The 12,030-nt window shown below is 43.3% G+C and overlaps 1 protein-coding gene across 1 annotated transcript in view; it reads right to left on the bottom strand.

The window, feature by feature from the left end:
• Positions 1-3,102: 3,102 nt before the first annotated feature.
• LOC135517964 (BMP/retinoic acid-inducible neural-specific protein 1-like) overlaps positions 3,103-12,030 on the bottom strand; it is a 151,358-nt gene continuing 142,430 nt past the window's right edge. Inside the window, exon 8 of the mRNA XM_064942707.1 lies at positions 3,103-6,785. Coding sequence (XP_064798779.1) covers positions 5,645-6,785 — 1,141 coding nt within the window. The 3' untranslated portion in view covers positions 3,103-5,644. The remainder of the gene's footprint in view (positions 6,786-12,030) is intronic.

The raw sequence follows: 12,030 nt of genomic DNA, 5'->3' as shown, positions 1-12,030 counted from the left end.
GGGCAGTGTGCAGTGTGGTTGAGATTGCATCGTCTGTGGACCTATTCGGGCGGTAAGCAAATTGGAGTGGGTCTAGGGTGTCAGGTAGGGTGGAGGTGATATGGTCCTTGACTAGTCTCTCAAAGCACTTCATGATGACGGAAGTGAGTGCTACGGGGCAGTAGTCGTTTAGCTCAGTTACCTTAGCTTTCTTGGGAACAGGAACAATGGTGGTCCTCTTGAAGCATGTGGGAACAGCAGACTGGGATAAGGATTGATTGAATATGTCCGTAAACACACCAGCCAGCTGGTCTGCGCATGCTCTGAGGGCGTGGCTCAGGATGCCGTCTGGGCCTGCAGCCTTACGAGTGTTCACACGTTTAAATGTTTTACTCACCTCGGCTGCAGTGAAGGAGAGTCCGCATGTTTTGGTTGCGGGCCGTGTCAGTGGCACTGTATTGTCCTCAAAGCGGGCAAAAAAGTTATTTAGTCTGCCTGGGAGCAAGACATCCTGGTCCGTTACTGGGCTGGTTTTCTTTTTGTAATCTGTGATTGACTGTAGACCCTGCCACATACCTCTTGTGTCTGAGCCATTGAATTGCGATTCTACTTTGTCTCTATACTGACGCTTAGCTTGTTTGATAATAGCTACACTGTTTGTATTCGGTCATGTTTCCGGTCACCTTGCCCTGATGAAAAGCAGTGGTTCGCGCTTTCAGTTTCACACGAATGCTGCCATCAATCCACGGTGTCTGGTTTGGGAATGTTTTAATTGTTGCTATGGGATCTTCAACACATGTTCTAATGAACTCGCTCACCGAATCAGCGTATTCGTCAATGTTCTTGTTTGACGCAATACGAAACATATCCCAGTCCACGTGATGGAAGCAGTCTTGGAGCGTGGAATCAGAATGGTCGGACCAGCGTTGAACAGACCTCAGTGCGGGAGTTTCTTGTTTTAGCTTCTGTCTGTAGGCAGGGAGCAACAAAATGGAGTCGTGGTCAGCTTTTCCAAAAGGAGGGCGGGGGAGGGCCTTATATGCGTCGCGGAAGTTAGAATAGCAATGATCCAAGGTTTTACCATCCCTGGTTGCGCAATCGATATGCTGATACAATTTAGGGAGTCAGGTTTTCAGATTAGCCTTGTTAAAATCCCCAGCTACAATGAATGCAGCCTCAGGATATGTGGATTCCAGTTTGCAAAGAGTCAAAGTTAGTTCAGAGACATCGATGTGTCTGCTTGGGGGGGGAAATATATACGGCTGTGATTATAATCAAAGAGAATTCCCTTGGTAGATAATGCGGTCGACATTTGATTGTGAGGAATTCTAAATCAGGTGAACAGAAGGACTTGAGTTCCTGTATGTTGTTGTGACCACACCACGTCTCGTTAACCATAAAGCATACGCCCCGCCCCTCTTCTTACCAGAAAGATGTTTGTTTCTGTCGGTGCGATGCGTGGAGAAACCAGCTGGCTGCACCGACTCTGACAGCGTCTCTCGAGTGAGCCATGTTTCCGTGAAGCAAAGAACGTTACAGTCTCTGATGTCCCTCTGGAATGCTACCCTTGCTCGGATTTCATCAACCTTGTTGTCAAGAGACTGCACATTGGCGAGAGGTATGCTAGGGAGTGGTGCGCGATGTGCCCATCTCCGGAGTCTGACCAGAAGACCGCTTCGTTTCCCTCTTTTACGAAGTCGTTTTTTTGGGTCACCGGCTGGGATCCATTCCGTTGTCCTGGGTGAAAGGCAGAACACAGGATCCGCTTCGCGAAAGTCATATTCTTGGTCGTACTGATGGTGAGTTGACGCTGCTCTTATATTCAGTAGTTCTTCTCGACTGTATGTAATGAAACCGAAGATGACCTGGGGTACCAATGTAAGAAATAACACATAAAAAAAACTGCATAGTTTCCTAGGAACGCGAAGCAAGGCGGCCATCTCTGTCGGCGCCGGAAGTTAATCCTGCTGCTGTGTCTGTCAGCGTAGTGTCCAGAGCATGGAGGCGCTACCAGGAGACAGGCCAGTACATCAGGAAACGTGGAGGAGGCCGTAGCAGGGCAACAACCCAGCAGCAGGACCGCTACCTCCGCCTTTGCGCAAGGAGGAGCAGGAGGAGCACTGCCAGAGCCCTGCAAAATGACCTCCAGCAGGCCACAAATGTGCATGTGTCTGCTCAAACCGTTAGAAACAGACTCCATGAAGGTGGTATGAGTGCCCGACGTCCACAGTTGGGGGTTGTGCTTACAGCCCAATACCGTGCAGGACATTTGGCATTTGCCAGATAACACCAAGATTGGCAAATTCGCCGCTGGCGCCCTGTGCTCTTTACAGATGAAAGCAGCTTCACACTGAGCACATGTGACAGAGTCTGGAGACGCCGTGGAGAACGTTCTGCTGCCTGCAATATCCTCCAGCATGACAGGTTTGGCGGTGGGTCAGTCATGGTGTGGGGTGGCATTTCTTTGGGGGGCCTCCATGTGCTCGCCAGAGGTACCCTGCCATTAGGTACCGAGATGAGATCCTCAGACCCCTTGTGAGGCCATATGCTGGTGCGGTTGGCCCTGGGTTCCTCCTAATGCAAGACAATGCTAGACCTCATGTGGCTGGAGTGTGTCAGCAGTTCCTGCAAGAGGTAGGCATTGATGCTATGGACTGGCCCGCCCGTTCCCCAGACCTGAATCCAATTGAGCACATCTGGGACATCATGTTTCGCTCCATCCATCAACGCCACATTGCACTACAGACTGTCCTGGAGTTTGCGGATGCATTAGTCCAGGTCTGGGAGGAGATCCCTCAGGAGACCATACGCCATCTCATCAGGAGCATGCCCAGGCATTGTAGGGAGGTCACACAGGCACGTGGAGGCCACACACACTACTGAGCCTCATTTTGACTTGTTTTAATTAAGGACATTAAGTTAAGTTGGATCAGCCTGTATTGTGGTTTTCCACTTTTATTTTGAGTGCGACTCCAAATCCAGACCTCCATGGGTTGATAAATTTGATTTCCATTGATCATTTGTGTGTGATTTTATTGTCAGCACTTTCAACTATGTAAATATTTCATTCATTCAGATCTAGGATGTGTTATTTTAGTGTTCCCTTTATTTTTTGAGCAGTGTATTTTAGTAATCATCCACCGATCCCATCAAGAATTTAACCATCAAACGCTAAATTACAGTTACATCACAACAAGCAGTACAACAAGGGTTTAATGCGGTACTGTGTGGGTGTTGTTGTGATAACTAAACAGGACGTTTTGAATAAAGAAATAAATGCTAATCCACCCTGTTGTCGTTGTCTCTTGGTTTACATAAACATTTACTTTTTAGGGTTGGTCTGGGCCTCATTGAAAGCAAAACGCATGGCATTTTTCTATGTAAACAAAGCAATGTCCAATGACAGAAATTACAACCTTGCCTATGTCCCATCTATTGTGACTACTGTCCAGTGTTGCGGTAAAGACAAACATTGCGCTTTTTATTAAATATAGCCTTTTAATGAGAAATAGATTATTATATGAAACATTCATTTGAAATAAGCTGATATAATGATTTCAACATAACAGCAAAAATTACATATGCAAGGTATTAGGAGCTGTATCTTCAAATGTAGCCATGGAACATTGCAGTGATGTTATGCTGATAGAGCTAATGTGTGCTTGTTTCATGTATGCAGTGGTCAAAACTAACTCATTTCATATTGTATATTTCATATACTTTGATCAAAACAGTCAGAAATTACCATCCCTCTCTGAGATTCATAATGAAGTAAATAACTTGAGAATGGAGTGTAATTGTAATTTGTGCAAGGTACACCAACAGTAATTGTGGTTATTCTCAGTAATAATGGCCTCTTTTGTTCTCTTGAAATTACTATAATTCATGTTGTCTTTGATGTTATAACTATTACAACACAACGTTTCTATTTACAGGTATAATGTACATAGGAGAGACAGTGTCAGGAAATTGAGACTTCAATCTCTTACTGATGGTTAATTTTCCCACATGCACAAACCAGCCGGCCTTTAGGTAGAAAACATGTATCTCTGGATGAGATGAGCAACAGATCTGCATTGATATGGTCTAAATTCCTTTGAATGTCTATGTTTGTACTGTAACTAAACTAAGAGCAATTTCCCTCTAAGTATTTGAAAGGGATAGGTAACAGGCACTTAATAATAATATAGGTAGTGTTCTTTGATACTTCTGAGATAGTATGACGTTTGACATTATGTTAAATTCTGTAGCTATATATAGCTATAAACATATTTCATGCCGGTGCTTTGAATAAAGTATGACTAGAAATATTAAACAACCTTGTTTCTGAGGGTTAAAATCTGTTTTGCATGGTCATTAGAAAGTTAAGCTCCAACGTGGCATTAAGAAAATAAAGATTAAAATCAACAGAAGTATTTGAAGCTTTTATATTTCTCATCTGTTTCTCATCTGGGTTCACTCTATTTAAAAGAAATCCAATGACTTTACAATGTCATCCCATAATTCCACAGAATATACTCTCTTTGTCCACTGTGCTGTCCTACATTTTAAATTAATTGGGGGGGGGAAATAACAACTACATAAAAAACACAAATGGGACATTTGTCATGTTTTTGAAAAATGTATGGGGTGCTTTGCCATGTCTTATGTGTACTCAGGGAAATGTATGGCTTTTATGGTGTCTGTTGCAGATGTACGTGAATGATCCATGTGCCGTAAAGCTTGACACATCAGCAGTCACAAGGTGTACATTTTGCAAAGCTGTACGAAGTAGCATTGATTGTTCATCTTCAGACCACAATATATACTCAGGCACCAGAAGAAACCACCTCATGGGAAATGCAGGTAGAATTTCAAACATGGGAGGTAAGTGCCTAAAGACAAGTTTTTAGCTTTTCCTGGATTCCCTCGCTCTCAAATGACACATTCAATTAACAAACATCAATAAGCATCAGGCGAAATAAAGGTATACACATACAGTATATAAACAGCTGGCTTCCGTTATTTGACATGAAATGACTATCCGCTGCCTTAAACCTTACTACACAAAGAACGGTATGCAGACTTGTCATGGATTATCAATTTTTCAAAGAGAATATATAGCTAACGCTTACAGTTTACAGTTTGCTAGGTTATTTAACCCTTAAAATGTATAAATGCCTTCATACTGTATTAAACTGTCCTTTTACATATTTGTAATATTTTGTTTGTTGATAAAGCATATTCACTGAAATAAAAGGATGATATCTGTTCTGCCCTAATGCGACTAAAAAGGTTTAACTTAGTAAAGAATGGCAGTTTCAGATATAACCTTTGTTCCCTTAGAGTAAAATAAAGGCCTCTTTGTCACCAGAAGATGGATACATTTTTTTCTTATTCTCTTTTTATGCTATTTTAGGAAATGACAGACATGCTGGGACAAATATGGTACAGTCTTTAAAGTGGTTTCTATGAATCTTCTTCTTTATCCAAATAAAGGCGTCATCAATGTTTTGGATTTCTCTTTAACAATTACACTTACAAAGTTGTTAATATTACATCAAAAGGCAGAACAAAAAGGTCCAAAAAGAAAAAAAAGAGATAAGTAAATAAAAAGGAATATTCCCAAACAGTTCTATTTTTAGAATCTGTTTGATCTTCTTTTTGTTTGTTTGTTTACTGTATCTCAGCAGAGTTTGGTAGTCAGGTGATCTGATTGTTTCAGTATCTCTGTGTTGTACATGTCCAAGGCATGGTTGACCCGGATCATCTCGCTGTTGTTCAGCTTGAGCCTGTGCTTCAGCATACATGAAAACAGGTCCAGCTGGGGTTTCCCGGGCGCCACTGGAGGGGCCAGGCGGTTAATCCGCTCCCTAATGTCCAGTAGCAAGAGCATGACAGAGGAGGAGGAGTAAAACTGAGTCCCCTGTGTGTACGACTGGTTCACCTGCTGCACGGCGCTGCGGAGCAGGTCAGCGTTGAAGCGCAAGCTGTAGCCAAACACCTGGATGTCAGAGATCTTGATGTAGATCTGGCGCTTGTTAGGATCGGACAAGTCGACGGGACCGTGGCCCGTATCGTTGCGCAGGCCGGTGGGCACCTTGGCTCGGCTTCGTAGGTAGATGTGTACTGTCTCAAAGAACGTCTTCCACCGGTTGCCTAGCAGCAGGGTCCAGTTGAAGCACTGGGAGTTCCCCAGCCTTGTTTTCTCCCAGCGCGGGTAGCCGTGCTCCCCAAAGGGCATGCTCCAACCCTCCGAGTGGCTGCCGCTGAACGGGTTAACGTAAACAAAGAACATGGGGTCAATGCTGCTGTTGCGCATCTGGCAGATCTTCATGGACAGTCCGTTGATCATGTGGAGGTAGTCCATCCGGTTCTTGTTGCTCTTCAGGGTCAGGGACATGCGCTTGCGCCACCGTGGGTCGAAGAATGTCTCCAGGCGGATCTCGTTGCTTATGAAGGTGGTGTGGATGTAGAGACGCGAGTCCATCTTCTGGAGCAAGTACTTGAGCTCCAGGTCCTGGAAGTCCAGGTCGGTCTCGAAGCTGATGAACTGCTCGCTGCGCTCAGAGTCCACGTTCTGGGGCTCACAGCGACCTCTGTACAGCTTGTAGCCCTTATTGCAGGAGCCGCACTGTGAGATGTTGGCCAGGCTGCACATGGCACAGCTGTTGTTGCCCCCGATGATACATGGGATGGGTCTCTGGCATAGGGTGACACCCGTGTGGCACACGCACGTCCTCTGGCTCTCCAGGAAGGTCCCCCAGAAACCATTCTCATTGCAGTAGAGGAAGGACTGGACCCTGTTTAGCCACTGCATCACAGACCTGGAGAATGGATAGAGAGAAAGATAATGGAAGTAAGTGGAAGGAAAGAAAGAAAGCGAAAGAGAGAAAAGAAAGGAGGAGAAGAAGAAAGGAGGAGAAGAAGAAACAGAGTGTCAGAGCCAGAGTGAGCGACAGGGAAAATACAACAATGGGAGGGGAGATACAGGGATAAAACAAATGCACCATTATTAATGACTGTTTAGCAAGCACAAACTCAGTGTTAAAGTCTGAGGATTAAATTCCACTGTCACTGCCACAGCCTGGTACTGTTTGTAAGGGTGTAGTCATTGGAGGGGATAATGTATTCCTCAAAGACGGAGTTCCTTTATTTCCTTCATGTGGGATGGCAGCATTATTTCCTATGCAAAACGCGTCTCTTATTCTCCCTCAGGCATCCCTTTCTGTCAACTTGACAGTACTGAAACGCTCTACTGGGAGACAGTGAGATGAGGGTGAATCCAGAATCCTGATTTCTAGGAGAGGATTGAGAGAAATGAGCTAAAAGGTTAGCCTGATATGCTAATGAACCGGCATGGTAACAACGACGGATGACCTGGTGCTTGAAAGGCCAGGGAGCCCCAAGCCATCCCAAAATGAACCATGGGTAGGGCATGGGAAGGGGAGAGAGGAAACACTCTTCAGACTCAAACTACTTTTTCTCCTCTGGGATGTGAAATAGGTTGTAGGATATGAGGATTTGAGGATTAATGTACAATTATAATGAGACAGATTCCAAAAAGTAAAAACTCCTTTAGCTGTATGGATACATGATTGGAAAGTTTTACTTTGCGTTAGCACTGATTCTGAACAAATTAAGTTCAGATCTGAGAAAATATATTTTAATCCATTTAACATTTTCATCTTTGCAGTGTCTTTAGTTAGCAATTCTTGCATCAACCTGAATCCATTACTTTGTGAACACTGATTAAACTGACAAAAAGCAGATGTACTTATAAGGCAGTCTTCATAATGTCTGCATATATTTTCAGTCCTACCCAGATAAAGGTCCCTATCTCTTTGTGTTCTCCTTAACTGAGGAGTATCCAAGGATAAGAGTAACATGATGAAATAACAAAGACAAGGCTGAATGCATGTCCCGCAACATTGACCCTACTATGCACTTTGAGAAAATAATGCTTTTGTTGATGGCCACAAATTCATCCCGCTCTTATCTCTACAGGACATAAAGACAAAGCCAATGGCCATTGTGTTGCGCTGTAAAATAGGTTCCAGTGCTCATGTAAGAGCATCTTGAATCTTGAGAGGAGTCTTGAATGTTTCACAGAGGAGATTGATAAATGTACCATGACTAAACAAACAAAGTTGACAGACAAAATTTATAGACATGTTTTCAATTATGTTTGTAGCAAGGGTAAACTGTACAGAACACCATTTTGACAAACTTGTCTCCAAAGCTTCAGAGAACACAATACACTAAGAAAAAAAGGTTATATTGAGAAACTAAAAGGGTTATTCGACTGTCCCCATAGGAGAACCCTTTGAAGAACCATTTTTGGTTCCCGGTATAGCTGTTTTGGGTTCCAGGTAGAACCCTTTCCACAGAGGGTTCTACATGGAACCAAAAAAGGGTTCTCCCTGGAATCAAAAAGAGTTCTCCTATGGGGACAACCCTTTTCTTCTATTTTCTTCTAAGAGTGTAGTCCTCTGGCATTGACACAAAACTTGAGGTATAAGGCCCTAGTCTTCCTTTTCCCTGCATTCGGGTACTTATTGGACTATTGAGAAAAATGTTGATGCTTAATCTACGGATTCTACGCATTATCACAAATGAAAAAACTAAATACATTTAAAATATTTTGTGGACGTTTACGCCACAAAGATTGAACCATTCCTATTAGTTTTATTATATATTAATTTACATATGAGAGGCAGGCATACTCATATTATTCCATATATCCCCCATTGAATTCATTGTCAATAACTGGAGTTTTGTGTGTGTGTGGTCGGTGCCGTTTAAGATTACGGAGGAGGTTTTATGGGGGGAGCATGGCCTTTTTTCTATTACAGCATATTGGACAACTGTCATTCATATTCCATTCACCCAGCTCAATGTAACATCGATATGTTTCTGCTACTACACGATTCTCACATTTTCCCTATACCCATCATGAGAACAATCCAAAATGTATTTTTGATACTGTCACACAGAAAACTAAAAAGCAGCATTCCCCAAGTGAGGATGGCTTTCACTTCAGCAGTAATAAATTCATGAACATCTTTGGGGAAAAGATCATGATCATTAGAAAGCAAATTACGGACTCCTCTTTAAATCTGCGTATTCCTCCAAAGCTCAGTTGTCCTGAGTCTGCACAACTCTGACAGGACCTAGATTCAAGAGAGACACTCAAGTGTTTCAGCACTTAATCACTTGACACATTGATGAAAATAATCACGGCCTCTAAACCTTCAAGCTGCATACTGGACCCAGCTCCAACTACTGAAGGAGCTGCTTCCTGTGCTTGGCCCTCCTATGTTGAACATAATAAACGGCTCTATATCCACCGGGTGTGTACCAAACTCACTAAAAGTGGCAGTAATAAAGCCTCTCTTGAAAGAGCCAAACCTTGACTCACAAAATATAAAAACTATCGGCCTATATCGAATCTTCCATTCCTCTCAACATTTTTAGAAAAAGCTGTTGCGCTGCAACTCACTGCTTTCCTGAAGACAAAACATGTATACAAAATGCTTCAGTCTGGTTTTAGACCCCATCATAGCACTGAGACTGCACTTGTGAAGGTGGTAAATGACCTTTTAATGGCATTAGACCAAGGCTCTGCATCTGTCCTTGTGCTCCTAGACCTTAGTGCTGCTTTTGATACCATCGATCACCACATTCTTTTGGAGAGATTGGAAACCCAAATTGGTCTTCACGGACAAGTTCTGGCCTGGTTTAGATCTTATCTGTCGGAAAGATATCCGTTTGTCTCTGTGAATGATTTGACCTCTGACAAATCAACTGTAAATTCCGGTGTTCCTCAAGGTTCCATTTTAGGACCACTAATGTTTTCAGTATATATTTTACCTCTTGGGGATGTCATTCGAAAACATAATGTTAACTTTCACTGCTATCCGGATGACACACAGCTGAACATTTTAATGAAACATGGTGGAGCCCCAACATTGCCCTCGCTAGAAGCCTGTGTTTCAGACATAAGGAAGTGGATGGCTGCAAACTTTCTACTTTTAAACTCGGACAAAACAGAGATGATAGATCTAGGTCCCATGAAACAAAGAGATCTTCTGTTGAATTTGACAATTAATCTTGATGGTTGTACAATCGTCTCAAATAAAACTGTGAAGGACCTCGGCATTACTCTGGACCCTGATCTCTCTTTTGACAAACATATGGAGACTGTTTCAAGGACAGCTTTTTTCCATCTACGTAACATTGCAAAAATCAGAAACTTTCTGTCCAAAAATGATGCAGATAAATGTATCCATGCTTTTGTTACTTCTAGGTTAGACTACTGCAATGCTCTACTTTCCGGCTACCCGGATAAAGCACTAAATAAACTTCAGTCAGTGTTAAATACGGCTGCTAGAATCCTGACTAGAACAAAAAAATGTGATCATATTACTCCAGCGCTAGCCTCCCTACACTGGCTTCCTGTTAAGGCAAGGACTGATTTCAAGGTTTTACTGCTAACCTACAAAGCAATACATGGGCTTGCTCCTACCTATCTCTCTGATTTGGTCCTGCCGTACATACCTACACGTAAGCTATGGTCACAAGACTCAGGCCTCCTAATTGTCCCTAGAATTTCTAAGCAAACAGCTGGAGGCAGTGCTTTCTCCTATAGAGCTCCATTTTTATGGAATGGTCTGCCTACTCATGTGAGAGACGCAGACTAGGTCTCAACCTTTAAGTCTTTACTGATGACTCATCTCTTCAGGGGTTCCTATGATTGAGTGTAGACTGGCCCAGGAGTGTGAAGGTGAATGGAAAGGCTCTGGAGCAACGAACCGCCCTTGCTGTCTCTGCCTGGCCGGTTCCAATCTCTCCACTGGGATTCTCTGCCTCTAACCCTATTACAGGGGCTGAGTCACTGGCTTACTGGTGCTCTTTCATGCCGTCCCTAGGAGGGGTGCATCACTTGAGTAGGTTGAGTCACTGACTAGGGTCAGTTTGTTATATCTGGAGTGCGTCTCCTATCTTATCCGGTGTCCTGTGTGAATTTAAGAATGCTCTCTCTCTTTATCTCTTTCTTTCTCTCTCTCGGAGGCCCTGAGCCCTAGGACCATGCCTCAGGACTACCTGGCATGATAACTCCTTGCTGTCCCCAGTCCACCTGGCCATGCTGCTGCTCCAGTTTCAACTGTTCTGCCTGCGGCTATGGAACCCTGACCCGTTCACCGGATTTGCTACCTGGATAGCCTTAGCCAGCTAGCTAACTTACCACCCCTCTCTGTTTGAGGCAGGTGTTTGAGTAGGCTAAACTAGCTACAGTGCCTTGCGAAAGTATTCGGCCCCCTTGAACTTTGCGACCTTTTGCCACATTTCAGGCTTCAAACATAAAGATATAAAACTGTATTTTTTTGTGAAGAATCAACAACAAGTGGGACACAATCATGAAGTGGAACAACATTTATTGGATATTTCAAACTTTTTTAACAAATCCAAAACTGAAAAATTGGACGTGCAAAATTATTCAGCCCCTTTACTTTCAGTGCAGCAAACTCTCTCCAGAAGTTCAGTGAGGATCTCTGAATGATCCAATGTTGACCTAAATGACTAATGATGATAAATACAATCCACCTGTGTGTAATCAAGTCTCCGTATAAATGCACCTGCACTGTGATAGTCTCAGAGGTCCGTTAAAAGCACAGAGAGCATCATGAAGAACAAGGAACACACCAGGCAGGTCCGAGATACTGTTGTGAAGAAGTTTAAAGCCGGATTTGGATACAAAAAGATTTCCCAAGCTTTAAACATCCCAAGGAGCACTGTGCAAGCGATAATATTGAAATGAAAGGAGTATCAGACCACTGCAAATCTACCAAGACCTGGCCATCCCTCTAAAATTTCAGCTCATACAAGGAGAAGACTGATCAGAGATGCAGCCAAGAGGCCCATGATCACTCTGGATGAACTGCAGAGATCTACAGCTGAGGTGGGAGACTCTGTCCATAGGACAACAATCAGTCGTATATTTCACAAATCTGGCCTTTATGGAAGAGTGGCAAGAAGAAAGCCATTTCTTAAAGATATCCATAAAAAGTG

This window comes from Oncorhynchus masou, chromosome 28, assembly GCF_036934945.1.
Source record: "Oncorhynchus masou masou isolate Uvic2021 chromosome 28, UVic_Omas_1.1, whole genome shotgun sequence".
NCBI classification, from domain to species: domain Eukaryota; kingdom Metazoa; phylum Chordata; class Actinopteri; order Salmoniformes; family Salmonidae; genus Oncorhynchus; species Oncorhynchus masou.
This window is presented reverse-complemented; position numbering and strand designations above follow the sequence as displayed.